The sequence below is a fragment of the Xiphias gladius genome, chromosome 18, assembly GCF_016859285.1.
Source record: "Xiphias gladius isolate SHS-SW01 ecotype Sanya breed wild chromosome 18, ASM1685928v1, whole genome shotgun sequence".
Taxonomy (NCBI): Eukaryota; Metazoa; Chordata; class Actinopteri; order Istiophoriformes; family Xiphiidae; genus Xiphias; species Xiphias gladius.
The window spans coordinates 22,311,988-22,334,705 of NC_053417.1; the positions used below are offsets into that span (position 1 = coordinate 22,311,988).

General features: G+C 41.2%; 1 protein-coding gene across 2 annotated transcripts; it reads left to right on the plus strand.

Annotated features, from left to right (window-relative positions):
• The first annotated feature begins 1,049 nt into the window (after nucleotides 1–1,049).
• Nucleotides 1,050–22,357, plus strand: frmd4bb (FERM domain containing 4Bb). Of its 2 annotated transcripts, none has more exons than XM_040153961.1 (23): nucleotides 1,050–1,211; nucleotides 9,084–9,149; nucleotides 10,213–10,307; nucleotides 10,437–10,529; nucleotides 10,888–10,972; nucleotides 11,330–11,386; nucleotides 11,474–11,496; nucleotides 12,757–12,840; nucleotides 13,060–13,125; nucleotides 13,407–13,464; nucleotides 13,552–13,638; nucleotides 15,240–15,316; nucleotides 15,536–15,674; nucleotides 15,769–15,910; nucleotides 16,173–16,306; nucleotides 16,517–16,633; nucleotides 17,427–17,655; nucleotides 17,741–17,794; nucleotides 17,919–18,066; nucleotides 18,288–18,455; nucleotides 18,653–19,437; nucleotides 20,172–20,301; nucleotides 20,662–22,357. In XM_040153961.1, the coding sequence occupies exons 2-23, from the start codon at nucleotides 9,084–9,086 to the stop codon at nucleotides 20,777–20,779; spliced, it is 2,955 nt and encodes a 984-aa protein (XP_040009895.1). In that variant the 5' UTR covers nucleotides 1,050–1,211; the 3' UTR covers nucleotides 20,780–22,357. The 2 variants fall into 2 exon arrangements, with proteins under 2 accessions (XP_040009895.1, XP_040009894.1); XM_040153960.1 differs by having other exon boundaries at nucleotides 21,480–22,357.
• The last annotated feature ends 361 nt before the right edge of the window (nucleotides 22,358–22,718 follow it).

Genomic DNA, 22,718 nt, shown 5'->3' on the forward strand with positions numbered 1-22,718 from the left:
ACATAAAAAAAAAACCTGTCAACGGGATTTCTGAGAATCTACCCACCGCCCTAAAAGACAAGCAATGTGATGAAAAAAATTACGTCGTGCTACCAAAACCAAAGACCAGTGCAATGGAAAAACAGTCATGTATACAGTCATTTAGTCCTATAGCAGTCCTTTATATCTCAAGAATCTAGTGATAAAGTTTTTTTAAAAAAAACAAACAACAAATTGATTATTTGTGAATACAGGCATACAATAATCAAAAAATATTATTTAACTTTTTTTACTGTGTGGATCTGCAAATGAATTGAGATTTATTGTTATTGTTATGTTTTACTGTCATTTTTTTGCATTTGTTTGTATCTCGTATGTTTGGTGTTGATGTAATTTTATTGAGTGGGGTGTAATGGTGACTTTGTGAATGTTTTATTTTCCAGTTTAGCCGTAAACATTTGTTGAGTAATGTAGCATTTTATTCAATACGGACACCAGGAAAATTGGTTGTTGTCATGGTAACAACTAATGAGAATCCAAATACTATACAATGAACTGATGTTATATGACACACTGAGGCCTCTATAAATTGATAATGGAGGCATAATGTGCTCTTATATGATTAATGTTGTTGAGTTTTGGAGAAAATATAAAATCCATTCACTGATCTGATACACGAGGGAACAAATACTCTGCTTTAAGGCAAATAAAAATTGTTATATAAAATAATGTGTATATAATGGCTATAATATATACGTTTAAACGTAATCTCATAATTCTGGCTGCTGACAGTGAATAGGGCGCCTACAGAGCATTTTAAAGGAAAGCGAGGGATGCGGCGCACACGCAGCCTTCAGGCCATCACACTTCATTATTATGGGGATTCAGTGTGAACCACGCCGGCCGGCAGCTGCTGGATGAGAGGGAGAGAGGGAGGGAGGGAGGGAGGCAGGCAGACAGGCAGGCAGGCAGGCAGGGAGGGAGGGAGGGAGGGGATGCGGGGCTTGTTCACATAATAGCCGGCGGGTGAAGGCGTGGTGAGTGTGGCTGAATACGAGGCGAGTGTGTGCTTGCGCTACGGTCGAGCCGGAGGATGAGCACGGGCAGCGGCTGCACGGTGGCTCCCCTCCCTGGCAAAAGCGGTCGGGGGGAAAGCTGAACGGGGCCTGCTCAGTATGCAGGCGAAGCTCTACCTTATCGGCGCCTAAACGCGGGACCCACGGAGCGCAAAGGTAAGGCGATGTGTGACGTGACGGGAGCAGGTTCGTGCCGCCCCGGCGAGCCGCGGCGTGAGGGGAGACAAAGTCGACCGAGTCGTGCACGCATGCGATCCGGAGAGAGCGGGCGCCGGTGGGAATTGCAACACTACGGGTTCGTCTCTCAGCGGCGACCGGCGTGTGTCCTCGCTAAAACAAGGAGGAGGGTGGTTTCTATTATGGCACATCTGCGTGGCCGTGGGGGCTCAGGTGGAAACCACCCATGTACTGTACAGCGGGCTACTGTAGCACATTCATTGTTCTCCCTGCATAGTGGCAACCGGCCCCGAGGTGGGCAAGTCTCATTATAGGATACAGTGGGCAATGCTGCTGATTGTAGTGGAGAAGGCAAATATTAGATGCTATTGTTAGATGTGTGATTGAGTTAAAAAAAAAAAAAAAAAAAGTAGCTTATAAGCTACTTGATTGGGCTGGAAGAATCAGGCAGTATAAGACATTGATTTAGGAAGTGTGACTTGGTGAATATTAAAAATGCTGGATGAATCATCATTTTACCTTTGCGCAGCACTGTGAATCATGCCTCTGTCCAAGGCATTACTTTATTACTGGGCTTTTTTTTTTTTTTAATGTTTTTTTGTGCATTATAAGCATTTCCTATGATTTTATGTGATTCGGGACTGACTGTGGTGACATTTGGTGACCCAGGCCGAGCATGTTTAGTCAGGATTAACAAGGACATTACGACTAGTTGTTGTAGTTTTGGTGCAGGTAGGCCAAGGTATCCTCCTTGTTACCTGCTAATTCACGCGTGCATTTTTTCCCCACCTCCTTTAAATTTACTGCTCTGGCAGATTGCTCTGGACCAATTTTTACTCTTTGAGAAAAACGAGGATGAACCCTGCATAGGCTGAAATTGACCTACTGATGTTATCTCATCAGTTGAAGGAAGAGACGCACATCTGGGTTTATTTAAAGCATCAGGCGCTGTAAACAGGAATTGCTGTGCGATGGTTGCGTCTGGATGACACACGCGTCCAGCGTGAAACTTTGTCGCTCTTCCTATTTGCTGTAGAGGATGTCCTGTGTCCTTCGTCACCGCAGTTGACTTTTGTTGCAGTCCGGACAAACTCTTTGAAAGGGCAAAGGGTCATTAAAGTCGCCCTTCTGGGTTTAAACAGCTTAATCGGAATCAGAAAAAAAACACAGTTTAGTGTGTTTTTTTCATGAACATCCTCCCTTGTTTGTCAGTAGGAGAGTCTAACAAGACAGCGATGCTCCGCTGTCTGTTTGACGCTGCTGAGAAATGTCTCAGCACTCAGTAGGAAACCTTCCATTTAGGAATCAAAGCCTGCTGAGACTTTCCGAGAAATGTGCTAAAGACAGAGAGGGAGAGATCTATTTTTGGACAGGCAAGTAATCTTGTATTCATACATCACAGAGAGAATACATCTGATATACGTAATAAGTTGAAAGCCTGTAGCAGAGCAGCATCGCTTAACTGAAACAGGTTGGCAGGTGAGGATTTGGGAGTAGAACTTTCTCTTACACGTGTGCAGCTGTCCTGAAAATCGAACCCAGTTTTCACCACACCAGCTGATCCCTGACATATGCTTTCAGTTGAGGTAAATGCAGTAGGTATGACCTGATTACATCTCGGTCGACGTCGTCACGGTATGACGATTTTCCCCGAGACTGCGGACACCGCGGTTCTTTCGTCCACATCGCGTAATTTGGTCAGGTTCCATTTTCTCCACCCATTCAAGTCCATGCCTCAGTGCCTCGTCCCCGAGCGCTGCAGAAAGTCACTGCAGTTTTTTGTAATGAAAGTCTGCAGTTTGTGATATCAGGGCTGTAAGTGGGAACAGCTGCGGAACCGCAAGAATTAGGGCAACTGGTGGCAAAGCTCTCAAAATTGGAAGAGCTCACTTCTTACAGACTAGTCTGTGTGTTTTCAATCAGACCTGTGTCCTGTTGTGTGCTTTAAGGCATCTAAATTCGGCACTGAGATGCTGCATTTTTGGCATTTTGGGGCTTTTAAAATACCTGTAAGCCAAGTATCTTGTATTCAGTAATGATTTAAAATAAAGTCGTTGACCCTCTGACCTGTGGCAACACCATCTGGTCAAAATGTCCACTTTTACGCTGAAAATATTAAAATATAATAGATGCATTGCTAAGAAATGTACTGAGTGAGCACACTCATGTTCCCCAGATGATGAATCCTGTTCATTTTGGAATATCAATGAACGAGCTTTTCACTAGAGCTACCCTCGGACCAGTGTCAGGATAAACCTTACACCTTACTAGTAAGGCTTTAGCAGATGCAAAATCCTCAGAATAGGGTTCACCGCTTTTGCATTGTCAGGTGCAAATGAACATCCAGCCTCTAGGGGTGTCGGTGTTATTTAAATATTTCATCTCCTTCTCTAGATAAGATTAGAGAAGAGAATAAGATTAGATAAGACAGAGAAAGAACTATAACACATTCGAACTAGAAAAGAATATTCTATAATAAAGAATATTAAGAATAAAGAATACTCTATATCATAGAATGTTCTATAATACAGAACTTGTAGCAAAGTTTGTGTCAGCGTTTGGGTTATTTAGGATTTCTCTATTCATATTTATGTTTCCATAGCCAGCAGTGATGCAAATGTAACCACTGGATCTTTATTTGATCATCTAGCTTTTCCACTTCCTAACACACAGTCACAATCGCTCAAGGTCGGTTCCTACGAAAGCAGCTAAAACTCCTTGAGTTCAAGCAGTATGCAGCTCTGGAGAAAACATTGGGGGGACGGAAACTTGAAATGTGGTAATACCGCGACGGCTCCTCACTTGAATACGCATTGCCGTTCTACTGCTTGCTTTACCATATTACGGAGATCGACAGAAGCAGATTTGACCGCTACTGCCACCACGGCTGCTAATGAAATATTGTTGTCCACGTTGCTACTTGCAGGTGTAGAAACAGCCATGAAAACATATATCGCAGTGTCGTGTTGGCTCTGTACATGTCCTTTTCGGTGTGGGAATAGGAATTTATACTGCATAATGACATCACTCGCATGAATCACTCCTCTGCGATGCGGCCTGCCCTTGTAGTATCGAACATCTACTGCGTTATGTAAACAAAATTAATATTTCTCCCAGGTTCTAATTTGTCCATGATATCCCGAGCCCCATTGTGTTCATGAATTTCGCGGATATCACAATCAGCCAGACTGGCTCTCTCGGGGAGATGATGGTAGACAGATACCTTTTGACCGCTGACAACATGAGTCATCATGAGCTATCAAATGAGGAGATAAACCTGTGCTGTATCCTTCATCCCACTGCCTCCGTAACCAGCTGGCTTCCTGTTCTGTGCTTGGACTCCTCTGTGTAGTTTTACCTTTGAGCTTCAATGTGGGCCTATAATTTATGGACTGCTAATACATACACAAATCAAGCGTCCTCTCAGTGGATTTCTTCAGTAGAACTAAGATCCTCTTGGATCTAGGACTAAAACAACGATTTATCAGTTGATCAATTATTTCACAGTGAAAATTGTGTGTTTGAGTCAATCAGTGAAGTAATTTTTAATAGAGTACGCCACCAATTTAGCATTGCATTGACATTGTCATTGTTATACCACGCATTCCTCTTCCTTGTAAAACTCTTGCACCTTCACTACCCACAATGCAACTCGACCCCTGACGATTCAGTTGGAGATTCAGGTGCGTTATGCTAGGAGTGGCTAATGTGTTCTCGAGCTGCTAGCCCGAAGCAGAGATGAGTAGCGGGCTACAGAGGTCGGGTAAGCTCACTTCTTTCTAACCCCACACCCCCAGATTTTTTTCATTTTCATACCTGTGGTCTTCATCCCTGACAGACGCTGCCTTAAGTGACATCACTTGAGGCAATTTAGCAGACAACGTGCTGCTCCATCTGCATCTTGATGCTTCTTTTTTCACATATGCATTAGTACCAGTCAGGGTCTGGTGACAAAAGTCAGATCAGGTACAGTTATCGAAAAGGATCTGCTGATTGCTCATTGTCTTACCGTCACAGAAGGAACTGTAAGATCTCATGTGCTCAAAGCACAGAACTTAGTGTGTTTCCCTTTACCAACACAGTGTACTGGATGCCACATCCTTTTAGGTAGTCTGTTTGTAGCCACTTGAACTCGGGAAGATTTTATTTGGTTTCTCCGGGCTTCTTGTCTTTGTCTTTATGGGCGAATCCAGTCACTAGATGCTTATAATTTGTGCTGATTTTCTCTGAAATGTAAATGAAAATGGTTTGGGAATATGTTTAAACCATAATAATTTACTTGTTTTTATGATAGCAGTGGGTGTCTTCAGAAAAGCATGTAAGCACACTGAGCAGACACTGACTTGTGTGTGATACCAGCCTTCATCAATAATGCATGAAAACAGGAAACTGAGATAAGACGGCTGCAGTCTGGACATGACATTTAACCAGTGTGACGTATTATCACTGACGGACAGTTTATGCAGGATACAGAGAAATTCTCCCGTGAGCTTGGCATTATTTTTCACTGTCATATTATATTATATTATATATTCTTATATTATAAAACAAGAATTAACTGTTAGCTTTTCATGTGGTTTACATCGTCTGCTCGTCGTCAGGAGGATTTATATCTCTACATTTTACACGGTTATGTCTCATTTTAATGAACATGGTTATTGTTTGTTTCTTTGTGAAGGAGGCCACATCTGTAACTTCCCCAAGCCTCTACTGGGATATTGCACTGTAGCACGCATATAACAAGCTGTCTATATGCCAACCTCAGGCTCCAGACTAGAGCCAAACCCACACCCTGTGGCACAGTACTCAACCAGCGCCTGTCCAGTCTCCGGAGAGACAAACACAAAGTCTGACAGTTCTCTCTTCTCTTCTCTCCGTCTCTTTTTTACATCAAGGCTCGATGCTCGAACGCCCCACAGGTACCAAGGCTTGCCCTTTATTGAGGTTGAATGGCTTGCGTTTGGTTGACTAAGCAGCACTGTCTGCTTTGCTGGGTTGAGCTACACCAGCTCTGACACATGCATCACGAAATGTCAGCTGAGGATTTATATGATTACCAGTTTGCATTTGTAATTATCGAGCACAGACCAGTTTTAAATCACAGCCTGCGCTGGTCTAAGGTCATGTGCCACTTTTTATCTGTAATACTTGATTAGAGTCTGTGTGTCACTACTGACAACCTGCAGGGTCAGTCACGGTTGCTGAGTTTCTCAGTCAGATATAAATAGCAGTTCTTGTAGTGATTATAGCTCTCGGATGATTAATAGTGTAGCTTCCTCAAAATCAAGGCTCCTCCTCCGCCTCCCACTCATTTCATCTACAGTATATTGCATAAGTACGAACCATCCCAGCTGAATATGACTCTTGTCTGCTGAGCTAATAGCTGCTTATGAAAATTCCTCAGTGGTGCGCGCGTGTTTAAGTGGCCTTTTTCTCCATATGAACTTCTTCACATAGAACAATAATAATCCCTGCACCATCTAGTGGCCAGTTGCCTTTACTGTACATGTCAGCCTGGAGTCCTGTCATGCTTGTTACAGAAACAAATTGCGTGACCCCCACCACGATGGACCCATAACTAAATCAAGCTCAAATCAATGTAATAATACTCTTGGTGATTGTCACGAGCAGCCACACTTCGAATTAATTGGACTTATTGAGTGTGCACTTTTAATTTAGATCATGGAAGAAAATTTATAGCTGTGGCGATAAGAAAAAAAACATTATTCAGGGGCTGTAATTGACAAAGTGCTCATTAAAACAATACAGATGGTGTAATTTAAAGGAGTGACTGTATGTGCCCACGCCCTTTCAGGAAGCAGGGCAGTTGGTTTAATCATTTATTAGTGCAGTGAGAAGTCGGGTATGTGTGAAGTAAAACGTCTTTTAGTTCTTTCAGTCACTTTAGTGGAAATCTCTCCCGCCGCTATAATCAAATCACACTGCTCAGTCAAAATTTACAGGAAAAGACAGCAAGAGAAACCTGATATCCAGATTCAAACCCATTCAGCCACAGAAAAGCACACCAGTGAAACGAGGGTAGGGTAAAGTAAATTAAACTGTATTAACAGACAATATAGACATGTCTTATATTAACCACTTATGTTTCCTGTCTGACCCACATTGCTCATATTAATAAGCTGTAAACCCTAAACTGCGGTCAGGAGTCTGACTCGGCCAGCCCTCATTAAGTCAGCTGCTGATTTCTGGCAAACTGGCCACACTGTATAAGCCGTCGCTGCACACGGCAAAGGCCCGGCTGCTCAGTCAATAACCTGGATGGAAGTTGCCAGTTAACCCTGACTGTCTGCTGCTGCTCCGTCAGAGCTAAGAATTTCATGGTCTGGATCCAAGAGGAGACTCTTATTAAAGGATGAAGGCTGGTCAGGGATGCATCCAGACCTGCACTCTCCCTGGGGAGGTTTACCAGGTACAGCTGCTGCTCAGTTCCCTCCAAGTGTTAGAAGTTGTAACCAGCCTCATTCTGTCAGTTGAGGAGGCTGTTGGATCTATTCGGTGTGCTTTTTTCCCCCAGTTTTTGTTGTAAAAATGCTTAACCTCATTCTGTCATTTCTACCGGCTATTCTACTTATCAAGTTAATGGTGCTCTCAGTGTCCCCGAGTAGGTCAGCCTGTCTCTACCATCACAAGAAGCCAGCTAATAAAGGGCATTGCGGTTACAATGATCTTGCACAAGCAAACAAATACAATTTTCTTCTGATCATGCGGCTAGGGGTACCAGAGAGTTGGATTGAATGGATGCAGAGTTTAGTTTAGAATCTGATATGAGGTTGTGGTTTACTGCTGTAAACAGGTACATGCTGGATAGAACCTGATACGTACATGTTTTACTGTTTATGGCGAAGATTTTTGAATTACTCGGATAACAATTCAACAGTGTAAAAATATTAAATTAATAGTAAAAGCCCTTTTTACAAAAAAATAAATCTCACTGAAGTAAAAGTACTGAAGTAAAATGTTATTATATCAAAGTAAAAGTACTCATGCAGAAAAATACCCCCTATGAATGTTCTGTTTTTATACGTTATACCATTTAAGTACTATTATGGTTGCATTCATGTCTGATCAGCATTTTAATGCTGTAGCTGGTGGAGGTGAGGCTAATTTAACCTCTTTATATATTGTATTTATATACTGTTGGATAGTTTAATCTGTAGCAATGCATCATATTTTTTATATTTCTATATTTTGTGTGTAAATTCTTAATCTGCACTAGCTAACTGAAGTTACTAATAACAACAGTTATCAAATACATATATTGTAAGTACAATATTTCCCTCTGAAATGTAGGGTAGTAGTATAAAGTACCATAAACTGGAAATACTCTAGTGAGGTCTAAATACCTCAAAATTGTCCTTAAGTACTTAGTTAAATTCCACCACTGGATATTTGTTTACTCAAATGCTGAAAAGCTCGAGAGACTGAAAGAGTCAAAGTTGAATGTGAAAGATTCGAAATGGAAGAAATCCCTCCTTTGGTTGCTATGGCAACAAATCCCGGAGACAATGGTTTTATTGTCATTAACAACGTCAGTTTTTTTTTTTTTTTCATTGAAAAGGGTCACTGTATTTACCACCAAGGGCTTTGCTCAGTTTGACTGCTTTTTTTTTTTTTTTTTTTAAAGAAGGCACCTTATTTTGCTATTTCTAGATATTAAAGTGTTATAATATCTAAAGCCTCCTGGGCCTTATGTATGATGTGCTGCCATTGTGGTGAAAACACTGCTATTACACAAGATCCGTGTGTCATTGTACCTTGTGAATATGAATGTGAATAGCTTGCAATCTGTGACACTAGCCTTGAACTTTTTCCCTTTCTTTCCCCCTGCAGATGACTGAGGGCAGACTGTGCCAAGTGCAGCTGCTGGATGACAGGAAGCTAGAGCTGCTGGTTCAGGTATAAATGCTCCTGACTTAAACCCGCTACAATTGACATTTTTATAACAACAATTGGTTGAATGACTATGTGTAACACGAAAGGTATTGCTGGCGATGACGAATCAGAGATACCTAATTATCGCCCGACTCTGCAGTTCCCTTCAGCGAGGTCAAGTGATTCAGCATCTTTCGGCTCATTATTTTGGTTTATACAACCTGCAACTTTAACGATATGGTGATAGTTCACTTTCACCACAGCAGCAGGCAGCTTTTTTCAATGAAAAAGCTTTAAAAACCTACTGTACTGTGTTTCTTAAATTTTTTTTTATTTGTAACTAGCTGGTGAACACAGTGGCGCATTTAACAGCTAAAGAGCCAGATATTTCCTTCAGGAGTTGGTGGAGATCAAACCAGAATAAAAAAAAACGAGTGACTACTAGTATTGAATTAGCCAGGTGAACCGAAACATGCTCCAAATAAATTATAACGTTGCTCCATAACAAAATTGGCAACTGTTTGCTAATAAGTTTACCATCTCAACTTAAATGGACTCAATATGTCAATGTTGTATTCACAGCTTGTATCAGCTGTGCCCAAGTGGCCAGAAAATGGTGGCGGATAGTGCAGATTTAAAAATGATACAGACTTTTTTGTAATGTAATTACAGAATCACTGAAAACATGTGGCACGTTTCAAGTACGTGGCATGTTTTCAGTGGCAATGCATTACAAAATTTGTGAAAAAAGGTTGGAAGGTATGTATTATTTTTCGCCTCCATCACATTGCCTCAAAATATGTGGTTGGGCAGCAGGTTAACTTAGTGAGCAGGGAGAACACCCTGCTGCGGAACGACCCGGGTTACGCACCTGGGTATGCACACTGTTGGAACTGTCCTCGAGCTTCCCCACTCCAGTCTCATTCTAGTTGAGCTCTCAGTCTGAAGAAGTAACAGAAAAAGCTATTTTATCAAGTACCCGTGAGACATTTATCGAGGAAATTGTCTGGATTATTTTACTAGATATGTTTAGCTAACATTCCTGACAACAGTCGACTTCCCATTAATTCTAAATCTTCCCCCACAGCCTAAGCTGCTGTCGTACGAACTCCTCGACTTGGTGTCCTCCCACTTCAACCTCAAAGAGAAGGAATTTTTTGGACTCGCCTTTTTTGATGACAAGTATGTGAATTGTTCCCTTTATGTTTTTTTTCCAGTGGTCTGAATATTTACAGATGACCATATGTGTGCGTGCTTGCAGATGTGCACAGAAAGCAGCTTTCTGATGCGCCAGTGTGTTTGCTTTTGCAGCGGTCAGCGTAAGTGGTTGCAGATGGACCGCAGAGTTCTCGAACATGACTTTTCGAAGAAGCCGGGCCCCATTGCCCTCAACTTCCTGGTCAGGTAATAACGAATCTCCTCATACAAAGCACAAGCTCTCCAGCAGGGAGCGCTACTTTGTTGACAATTAGCTGTCTCGAATGTCCACAGTAGTTCTGTGATAAAACATACCTATCCTGATTGTCTTGAATATATATCATTGACTCCAGCTGGTGTCTGAAAAACCAGCTGACTGTGAAGTGTCTTTCTGGTGCTTTTCAGGCTCTTGCGTCACTCTCTCCCACACCTCACACTTCTTACAAAAGCACACACTTGGCAGAGAAAAGCGCAAACATAGATCCTATGAATACCAACAAAGTAACAAGTTATCTCAGGTTAACCCTAAACTTGTCGTGCATGCATCTGCTTTTATCCGTCGTAGGTTTTATGTAGAAAACATAACGCAGCTTAAGGACATCATAACGGTGGAGTTATTCTTCCTGAATGCAAAATCTGCTGTCTACAATGTAAGTGTTGCTGTCTTGTTTTTGTTTTTTTCTGCAGTTTGAAGCAATGAAAAAGTGATCCTGCTATAGTTGTGTTTTTCTCTCAGCAGCTCCCTGATGATTCACTGTCTCTAGACCCTTGCAGCACCTCAGCTCAGCACACAGTGGCTGCAGGGCACAGTTTTCTCACTCTGCTGGCTGGAATGTAAAACAGACAGTCTGAGAAAGTAGAAAAACACAAGGGTTCATTTTGAGAGGTTATTGTGGGGCAACAAAGAGAAGATTCTATGTTTGGATATAGAAAAAGTTTTCTCCAAACCAACCACATTCTCTGCATCCTGTTTATTTTTTATCCTATTGATCTATTATGTCTCTCAGGGAATTATTGAAGTGGAGAGTGAAAACGTCTTCAAATTAGCTGCAAATGCTTTGCAGGTTAGTGCTTTTAATAGTTGCATATACATACATTATTTGCTGCACCTAAAAGCATGTAATCTAATAATATGTATCTCTTATCACTAGGAGGCTAAGGGAGACTACTCAAGGTAAGAGCACATTATCAACTGGGTAAGAAGTATTTAACAGCAGCAGGACAAGTTAATAGTGAGACATTAGCAAACACATTCAATAGGTCACTTGTTTCAGTGCAGACAACAGAAATCAATAGCAGTGTTATGTGGGGCTTACCACAGGGTGCTGAGAAGCTTGCACCACGCAACTAATGAATCTCACGGTGCTGATAGAAGCCAAGCACGAGTGCAGAGACACCTTTACACTGCAGAGAGCATCTATTGTCTGTAGTTGACAGAAATGCCTTATGATAATATATACTTGTAGTGTTCCGATGAAATACTGCAGGTCTTTGTGCAGGTTGCCACCTGGCTTTGGCCAGCTGCTGAAGAGAGACGGTTCAGGAATATCTGCATCTTTCTCCACATAAGAAAAGTCTTTATAATAACAGTAGCTTCTGAGGCATTGAGGCCACTGAGGTCACGTCCTCTGTATTTTTCGCTGGGGTTTTGCAGGGATTTAAGAAACTTTGGGGGAAGTTTACATATAATTAAAAACCTACACATTTACAGGCTGATTCAGTTTTTTTTTTAGCATCAGTATATTTAAATTTGACTACTTGTAGGAAAATAAATAAATAAAGCATTCTGTGTTTTTTCCCAGCAGAATTTTATTCCTGGCAGTGTGAAGAAGGCTTTGAAACTGCATCTAGATAGTCTTGTTGGAAAATAAAATGTACACAAAATCTAACTGACTGTGATGGGAGAAGTATTCAGATACTTAAATAAAAGTAGCAATACTACAGCGTAAAAATGCTCTTATTAAGACTAAAGGTCTTACTGAAATAAAAGTTCATAAGTATTGTAAGCTAAATGTACTTAAAGTATCAAAAAGTGAAAGTGCTCCTTGTGCAGAATGGCCCCTTAGTGGTTACATATTATTACATATTTTATTATCGGGTTGATATCACTGAAGCACAAATGTGTAAGGAGCATTTTAATGTTGGAGGTGTTCGAGGTGGATTTAATTTGAACTACTTTACCGATCATGTTTTGTACGTGAAATCTTAATCTTCAAAGTGACTCGAGCTGCCAGATAAATGCTCTGAAGTAAAACGTCCAAGGTTTTCCCATAAAAATGTCGTGGAGTAGAAGTGTAAAGTAGCAGAATATTGAAATACTCAACCAAAGTAGAAGTACCTCAAGTATTGTAGTTGAGTAAACATAAAAAGGTTACATCCAGGAGGTGCAGTTAAGTCATTTTATAGACTGTTGTTACAACTTTTTATGTTTTAGTGATGAAAACACTAGAGCTGACTTGAAGAAACTGCCAACTCTTCCCACCAAAGTACTCAAGGAACACCCATCACTTGCATACTGGTATGCTTACAGGAAATGCTTATTTGAAATCTTGCCTACACCAATGTCCATTTTAATAATTTAATGTGTTGTATTCAGTTATATTTTTGCCTTGTCTGATTGCCTTTTTATACATTATACATTTTATACATATATAGGCTGGCATTTAGAGTGACTAAATCTGATCATGTAGAACTGTTTGAAGAGTTAAAAGATGTCTTCTTCATTGTGCCATTGCAGTGAGGATCGAGTAATTGAATATTATAAACAGCTGAAAGGGGTCTCTCGAGGACAAGCTATTGTGCAGTAAGTATTGAAAAAAAAAAAAAGTGCAATTAGACATTGAATGTTGTTAAGTTTTTAGTTCATTAATCTTCCTCCCACCTCCATTAGCTACTACCCTCTCTCTGGCATTCGCTTTCTTATCACCCGATAGAATTCAATATCTCCTCTTCAGTTCCAGTCCAATGAATCACACTGATTCACTGGACAGATATCAAAAGCTATCGTCACATTTCCAAGGTTCCCATGCAGATGTTTAAAAAGCAGCTGGTGGTTTAAAAGAAAAAAATGTGCTTTTGTTCTAGGTATTTGACATTAGTGGAATCGTTGCCCACGTATGGCGTGCACTATTATGAAGTAAAGGTAGGTTTTCCCCTGTGATTAATGGGAAATGACAGCTGTTGCAGCTGAAATGGAGTCAACCATATAAGCTGTGCTCTTGCCTCACAGGATAAACAAGGGATCCCATGGTGGCTTGGAATCAGCTACAAGGGCATTGGCCAGTATGACCTGCAGGATAAGTTAAAACCTCGAAAGGTAAACATTTCCTGCAGCTCGGCCCCTAAAAAGGCTGCTGCTGCTTCTCTGCTTCACTAATCCGACCGTGGACATGACAGCACAGGGCACGGGTAGGGATTGCCGCTGTTGCACGTAGCGCGTTGATTCACCAGCTCTAATTCCTGCGTCAGTTTCACTCCAACAAAGGCTGGGCTTCAGCTGAAGCAGACGAGGCCAGACTTGACTTATTGGGAAAAAAAATCTCAGTCTAGAGCTCTAGCAGTTTACTTTAATGAGGCTAATGAGATTTATATAAGGTCCTCGAGAATCATACATACAGTATGAACCTGTTTTTCTTGTTCCATCGGTGTTTTTTTAACCTCGTGAATTAATAGGGGAAACACCCATGTGAGTGATCTGTAAGCTATGTTGTCCGGTCTGTTACTTCAGTATGTGGGTGCAGACATGTGGCACAGTGCTGTTTATAAAAAGAGATGAAATCTTCAGAACAATCCAAATCCAGTTCCTGGCTTTTCCATCCATATCAAAAGCCTGGCAATCACTGGACACGGTGCAGTCCACCTTTGTCAACGGCATTTCAGTATTGTGCAAGCAGCCAGCTGCATGCAGGCAGTGGTGTGTTTTGGAGAGGGGAAGAGGGAGTGAGCTGGTGATGTCAAAGGGAAAAGGGGCTGGATCTGGGCGTTATCGTTCATGTTCTGAGAATACCTGAGGAGACAAGTCAGGAGCTGACAGGAGACAGAACAAAGTATGTGTTTGTGGTGACAGCAAAGCCAGGGAGGATTTAATAACTTAACAAACTTGCGGGACTTGCGAACATCCATTGTACTGGTAAGACTCGATACTACACTTCTTTGTCTGCTAAACTTTGGAAGTCTTACTTCAGGGTAGACTGAGCTTTGGTTCTTTGTGTTTTTTAGGACATTTATTAATTTGTATGTTGAATAAATTAATTATTAATTAATCTTCAAAATTATATATATTTTTTTAAGTAAAACCGTGTGGACGTTTGCCGATTCAAACTCCTTACTGAATGCGATACAAAACATCCACGTGTAATATCACATAACTCTGCGTCTCATTCGGATCTTGTCCAGACATACTGCACAGTGAGTCATTTACTCAAAGAGACTGTTCATATCTGGCTGTTGTCAGTCAGCACCTGGACGATATGGGGTTGGACATGATGAGCCATGGAAAGCATTATATACAGCCATGAGTCTTTGTGCAATGTCCCCCTTGTGGTATTCTTTTCTCTTTAACACCTGCATTTTTGCAGACTTGGCATCCCAGGCGCCCCAGACTGTAATGACAGTGTATGTCACAGTCTGGCTTTCTTTAATGACTGTGGTTGAAACAGGCTCTCCAGAGCACCTGCACTACTAATTTTTATTTTGTAATAGTTTTATTTGATGTCAGTCATGATTATAGATGATTCTGTAAATTGTATATGAATATTCATCAGGACTGAAGGAACAAATGGAAAAAATTTCAAAGCCATTATCCCGGGCATCACACCATCTTTTATCTCTGTATCTACAGTATCATGTTGTGAATTGCCTAGCATAATATCTATTTCCCTGAAAAGACATTGTCATTGCTACATTTTCCCCCTCCAGCTGTACCAGTGGAAGCAGCTGGAAAACTTGTACTTCCGAGAGAAAAAATTTGCCGTAGAAGTTAATGATCCACACAGGTGAGTAGCAGGAGAGATTCTTCTTTGTGACTCTCAAACTGGGTATTTGTACACGTTGATTGTTCTGTTCTGTTTGGTTTTTAATTCAGACTCTGGCTGATTCATCTTTTCAGCATTTATCTAAAGCCTTCATTCATCTCACAGTAGCTTTTATATTAATGGTGACAAAAACTGTAACTCAGACTCAGACTCCTTTTGTGGTGTGTTGCGTGCAAACAGGAGAGCAGTAACCAAGCGCACTTTTGGGCAGACGGGCCTACTCATCCACACGTGGTATGCCAGCCATTCTCTGATCAAAACCATTTGGGTTATGGCTATTAGCCAGCACCAGTTCTACTTAGACCGAAAGCAAAGCAAAGTAAGTGTCAGTTATCACTCACTGACTGTTACTTTTAATACTGACCTATCCATCTGCTAATCTTTGTTCCGCATGATGTTCTTCACTCTTTTAGGCTAAATTAGGAACAGCAAGGAGTTTGGAGGAAATTGCCATGGATCTGACAGTGCACGGAGGAGCAAAAGTAAACAGACTGGGAGACACAGGCCTGAAGAATAACTTTATAACAGCCAGCAATGGGAGCTTGGTATCTACAGGTAGGTTATAATTTTTTTAGTTCACAAAAGCAAGTGTACATTAAGCTCATGTTTTTATAACCAAAATCATAATTTCATATCATATTTGTGCTCACAAATGTCTCTGACTCAGCTGTAAAATATAAGCAATGAGCTGTTTATGAATTTAAAAAGTAAAAATGATGTGTTGAAAAGTCGGCTCCTCCGTGATATCACATATTATAACACGGATGGCATTTTTTGGATATTAGGATATTAACAGTCAAAAATATTGTTTTCCCAGGTTCAGCAGACTCTGAAATGAGTGAGGAACAGAAGAAAGAGAAACTCTCTGAGCTGAGAAAAAAAGAGCAGGCAATCCAAGATATTTTGGCCAAGAAGACAAAAGAACTGAAAAAAATTTGCCTGAGAGAGGCGGTGAGAAATCATTTTGAATTACACTTCTTCTGCACCGGTGCTATATTTTGCAAGGAACATAGAAGTCATTTTTTTGTATAAGCAGTCACATTCAATCTGCTTAATTCCCTTTATTAAACTGTCTTGCTGTGTGGCCGGTAGATTTACAGTTTCCGCTGTTACTTTCAGTTCATTTAAGTGTCAAGGGGACTTGTTGTTTTGTGTTTTCAGGAGCTTACTGGTAAGCTGCCGAAAGAGTATCCCCTCTCTTCAGGTGAAAGACCGCCACAGGTCAGACGGCGAGTTGGCACTGCTTTCAAGTTAGATGACCTATTCCCGTACAATGAGGTCTGTGTCTAAAGGAGCACTTAAATTAAATGCTGCGGCAATTCATGCCTGATCTTTTTGTGTTCAACACTGTTTGTTCTATGTATGCTGAAGTGAATATAGCTGATTTTTTAAAGGATAATTCTGATGATATACGATTTTTTTTCTAATTGTCAACAAAACCCATGTGAAGATCACAAACAGCAAGTAGCTGACAGACCTGCTCTGTTGCCCAAAAACTATTAAAAACACATCAATCTGACCTGTTCCTTCATTTCGGTGAACATTGGCACTGTAGTTTATTAGTCCCACACACACCATTCCTGTGGGGCAAATACTTGCTAGTGTACCAAATCTGCAGATGCAAATAATCCCCAACAAACAAACTAGCTACTCCTGTTTGAGAATTGTTTGCTAAAAAAGTACAGTGCCCAGCTGTTTAAAAAAAAAAAAATGAAACTATAGATTCTTGACCCATTTTTAAATGTTTAAGTCTTCAATAGGAACAAGTGGGCTTGGGGCTAAGAACTGCAGACAGAGTAGGGAAGTCTGAAAGACAGTCTAACACACTGCTGGTTTTGGTCTTTTGATAATATAGAATGTAAAATATTGTCAGCTTTGCCCTTTTCATTAAATGCACTCAGCCACTGATTTGCAGAATATAATAGTATTGCATCTGCAGCTTATTTAGGAATAATATCAATAAGGTCCACTTAACATGAAAACCCAATTAGATCTCACATTAATCTATGTGTAGCCGAATAGTTGTTACTTACTTGTATCTCTGGGGATGTGCTGCTTGTGTTTTGTGCAGGATCCTTTCCTGAGGAACCTGGAGAGCAGATTTGCCCTGCAGCAAAAGATTGTGGAGGCGGCTAAGAAACTCGCAAATGAGCCAGAATTGTGCAAAACCGTCAAGAAGAAGAGGAGAAGAAACTGTCTGGATGCCATGCATAAGCTCCAGCAGATAGAGGATGAGATGAACCAGTACAGAATCAAGAAGGGAAAAAAGCCCACACAGCGGGCCTCAGTAATCATTGCAGGTATGGTGCAAGTTGACCTGTGTTGCTGCACTGATTATTCATCTATATTCACAGTAAACATGGGAGTTATTTTCTCTTTCGCCAGATGAACTCATCCGCTCAGACTGTAGCTCCCTGTCTAGTCTCCCACTGGATGATGGTGAGTAAGACCGCACACATTCTGGTGCAGTAATATCACCTGACCTGCCGTAATAATCATTAAAATGACAGTTATTTAAAGAGTGAGTGTCAATTTTTTTACCCTGTGTTGCCTTTGTATTCAGATGACTCTGACGGCACCAGCCAGAGGCCACGGTCACGGTCGGTCCAAGGTTCCCCGCAGCTCAGTCCGATGCGATCGCTTGGGGCAGAATATGACTTGGAGAGACAGGAATCTCCGAGAGAAAATCACAATAACAAAAACCACAGCAGGTGGGGAAACAGATACCCTGCGCCAATCTATTTGTTGATTCCATGAGGTCTATTGAAAGTGTAACTCTTTCACAACTTTGGATTTTGTTTGAAGCTTACTTGTTCTTGGAATGAAGCAATGATATCATGTTTTGGAAGAGTCCATTATATTTACTTTGTCATGTTTGCATCTTCATTCCTTTCCTTTTTTTTGATCCTCTCCTAATACCACACCTGTTTAGATTAGCTTTTGAGGGCCAGGAGGCTTCCCACTACTACCAGAATCCAAGAGAGGTCTCCTCCACCCAAAGCAGTCCCTATAAAACCCTTCCCAGACCTCCTAGAGATCCACGCAGCATGCCTCCCACCCCGGTTATGACCCGCAATGCCTACAGCAGCAGCCAGCTCAGGTGTGATTTCTTCTCACCAATATCTTTCCTTTTCCTCGACAATAACTTCACTGTATCCCAATCCCTGCCTCAGCCCAACCTTTAACCAAAGTTCTCTTACAAACCCCTAACCCGTATTATACTAACAAATCCAGAAAAATTATTTTATAACTGATTTTCTTCATTTAAGACACAGTTTAAATTGTTCCCTTCTCCAGGTCGGAGGGGTCTCCTCAATGCTTCAGGCATCGCAGCGGAAGTCTGGAGTCACAACCTCGACTAAGAAAAGACACAGACTCAGAGAAGCCAGTGTTTATGTTGTCACAAGCCCACCGCAGCAACAGCACAGAGGTGTTAGAGGACTGCTCCTCCTACACAAGTCAGTCCAGTCTGGACTACTGCGGGGCTGCCAACTCCCACTACAGTACACTGGACTCCCGGACCTCAACCATGCATCGCCTCCACAGGAAGGTAGAAGTGTATGGAAATACCGGGAGCATGCCCAACTTGGTCCAGCACCATTCTGGTTGTAGTTATTCATGTGAGACCTCAGCACACTATGCACCTAGTGCTTACTACGTCACCGACTACCCCTGCTCGGACATGGAGCCTTACGCTAACGGTGCCTTCGTGTATGAGAATGAAGTTGAAGGCCACTATAACGTCAACCCTTCCTACCAAATGAATGGCTATCATGGGCATGACAGATTCAGGCATTATAGCAGCGACCGGGCAGATGGTCTTTCCCAGAATCCCTATGCGACAGTAAGGCCGCCGCGGAACAGAGAGGGGCCAAGAAATGAGCTCTTGGCCAAGAACATGCAGAAGGCCCTGGTGGCGGAGCATCTGAGAGGCTGGTACCACCGGAGCAGGGGCCACAGGGAGGGAGGGAGGGGGATGCTGGCTGGATATGACTTCGACAGTGGCTCTCAGCTGAGCCTGGGCTACCAGACCATGCCAGCGGCCTTCAGCCACTCCAGCAGAACCACCTCCTTCTCCTCAGGTGAGATAATATCCCTGAGCAGTTTGAAAAATTCAAGTAAAGTGTATTGTTATGGGAAGGAAAATCTCCAAAGATAGCATCATTTAATAAAACTGGTTTTGGTCTTCTTCTAAATTAGGGTTGGATATATTTTCATATCAGGCTGTTGTTTTTGATATAATATATATCAGCCAGTGGGGTCTCTGATGTGTGGCATCCTGACAGGAATGCTGTTTGATTTACAATTTTATCTGTGTGTGTTTCAGTGGAGGGTTTTCACATCTTGCATTCAAAGCTTTTCTAAGGTGCCAAGAATATAAGTCTGGGAGAAAATTAGTGCCTCTCTGTCTTTGCCTCTAATTCATTAATATCACATTTGAGTCACATGATAAATCCTAAAAGATAAATACCTGGAGACCTGAAAACCCAGAAGTTTAACAATAACTAACACTGTTCTGAAGGTATTTTAGACTCTTCAGAGAGTCTTCTGACCATGAGGATAAAAAGATATTTTCTCCACTGCATGATAAAAAAAAAATGTTTAACCCATTTTCCAAGTTGCGACTGTATTTCCTAAAATATAATTGGATATTTTGTATATTAATAATAACACACTGCCATATCATGTTAGGGGTAATTGTTTGATTTGCAACAGTGACGGGAAGCTGGACTTAACAGTGCTTCCAATTACAATTACTACAGACTTACTACACTCCAACATTAGCTGAGTGTGTTTGCTTTTGTCTTGTTTGCAGTCTCCTCAGTGGAGAGCGCAGGCAACTGGCGCAACCAGCTGGCAGTTGGTCTGACAGAGTATGATACACCCGTCACACCTCAGTACCCTCACCCTGGAGCTCCGTACAACCGCAGTCCCACACACAGCAGGTGAGAGTGTTGTAATTCACTAAACCTCCACACTGAACCTGTGGATGCAAGAGGAAGTGAGCCAGTCACAGACAATTGGGGGTGGTTTCTTTCACTTAAGCTACTAGTGGAATTTCAGATACAATGCTGGTTGCTATATTAAGGATACAGTAATTAACCTTCTAACTGCTCCGCAGCTGCATGAAAGATCACATTGTATTTCTCAGCATTTTGCAAAAAAGAGGTCTTATCTTTTCATTGTATTCTGCCAGTGTGACCTTAAACTATTTAGCTGATAAAGAAATGTAACCATGAGGATCTCCTCTCTGTCTTCCCTCCCTCCTTCTTGTCCTGACTTATGACTAATGCTCATGTGTGCAGATTTTCTCCAGAAAACAAAGTGTCTGACACAATGCCTAAAAATTCTGAGTCAGTTGAGGTGATTGGCGCTGAGGCCTCTAGTACAGATGAACCGTCAGACAACCGTTCTAGCACCTAAGGGTGAGACCAAACACAACGGGCTGCTTTGTGTTGTGTTACCAGTCATCTCCATTTTGACATTCCATCCTCATTTGTGTGTTACTTCTTTATAGATTATTTAATTAAATCATCCACATTTTCATGCCATGCTAGCGGCGCTCTGAGGCTGGACTTAAGCACAGCAGTGCTTTGATGCTAACATCAGCATGCTAACCTGTTCACCATCTTAGTTTAGTGTGTTAGCATGCTAGGATTTTCTTTGGGAATGTTACTAGTTCTGCAGGTAAACAAAGAATTTGACAATTTTAAATTTTAACTTGATGAGGGCAAAAATCAGAGTATGACCAAATTTATTACAATTCAACCCGAGGGAAACAATGCCCGTGCAAAATTTTAATGGTAATCCATCCGGTGCTTGTCGAGACAGTTCACTAAAAGATGAGAATTTCACTCTCATGGAGGTAGTGGACCAACTGCCAAGCTGACATTGCCATCCCTAAAGCTATGCCGCTAGTGTGGCCAAAAAGTAGGAAGTTCCCATTTAGTCCATGAAGCTCAAATCATACTGTACACCCGCACAAAGTAATGTGGACTTTTTGGTTTATAGCACTTCTGTTTCCATTCCTCAGTTTTATCACAAGGTTCAGTCATGTGATCCTTCTTCTCAAACAGCCGAACTACAGTAGATTTGACATATTCCTCCGTCACTTCCTGTACAGATTTCACCTGGACGGAAGCTACATGACCATCCACTGAAGAGAACCAAACCAAACTTTGGCACAAACAAAGCCATGGCCAGCAGCCCATGAAGGCGATGAAGTTAAAACACAGGCTGTACACAAACCTTTTGGCTGCCATAACTCCATCTTGGGAGATGTTCTATCCGTGGCAGAGTCTAGGTGTACGCTGTCCTCATGTTTAAATAACCTCTGAACACAGTGATGACACTCTTGAATGACTTTCCCATGTGCCTTGGATTGGATGAATTGTACAGGCAGATGAGAATGTGTCAAGAAACTTTAAGATGTTGCACAACCGCATTGGATTCAAACCATATTGTGTATTAAAGATGAAAAAAGAGGCAACATGTGTTTTTACCGAACCCAACTCCATGTATTTTAACAGGAAGTATCTACTGCCTTATACAAAACAGTAGGTTATAGAATAAAATGATTTTCACCACTTTCATCTTAGTAAAATATGATAAAAAATATTCATAAATATAAAATTGAAAACAAAGCTTGAAATGTTCAGAAATGTGACATGACAAGAACTGATTTGATCATCATTAGAGCAGACTGTGTATTTGATGAATTTCCATTTCTTACTTTCTTTAAACTTTGAATCAGAATGTATTATGTTAATATTGTTTATAGAACCATTTGTCTTTGTTGGTGCCGTATTGTGTTTTAAAATGCATGGTGAGAACATTGATCTTTTGATAAGAACTTCTTTTTATATTAACAGATGACCACTGCCGTGAGAATCATATTCATGTCTCATTATTTGTTTTCTCACATATTTGTACAGTCATTGTGTAGTTATATGTTGTTAGATGTTGTCATAAAATATTTTCCACTGGGAACAAGGATGTGAATAAATACATGTGTGACACATAGACAGCTGTTGTCAGTTTCTTTAAGAAGTTTGTGTGGGTCGTAAACAACCAGTTCAGGTTCTGTTATTAAGTAAGGCAAGAGAGTAAGCCTTAAAGGAATAGTTCGATTATTTGGGGAATTCACTATTTGCCTTCTTGCTGAGACTTCGATGACAAGATAGATAAAACTCTCCTTTCTGTCCATTAAATATCAGACTACAGCCAGCTGGTTAGCTTATGTTATCATAAAGACTGGAACCAGGGAAACAGCTAGCCTGGCTCTGCAGTTTTTTTGCAGTTCTGACCCATTTGCTGCTCCAGGAAATAAAACCATTACTTTTTATGACAAATTTTTACACAC

Coding starts and splice junctions, on each gene's coding strand:
- frmd4bb (XM_040153961.1), top strand. CDS start 9,084: ATGACTGAGGGCAGACTGTGCCAAGTGCAGCTGCTGGATGACAGGAAG. Junction 10,973..11,329: donor CAAAATCTGCTGTCTACAAT/GTAAGTGTTGCT, acceptor TATGTCTCTCAG/GGAATTATTGAAGTGGAGAG. Junction 11,387..11,473: donor TAGCTGCAAATGCTTTGCAG/GTTAGTGCTTTT, acceptor TCTTATCACTAG/GAGGCTAAGGGAGACTACTC.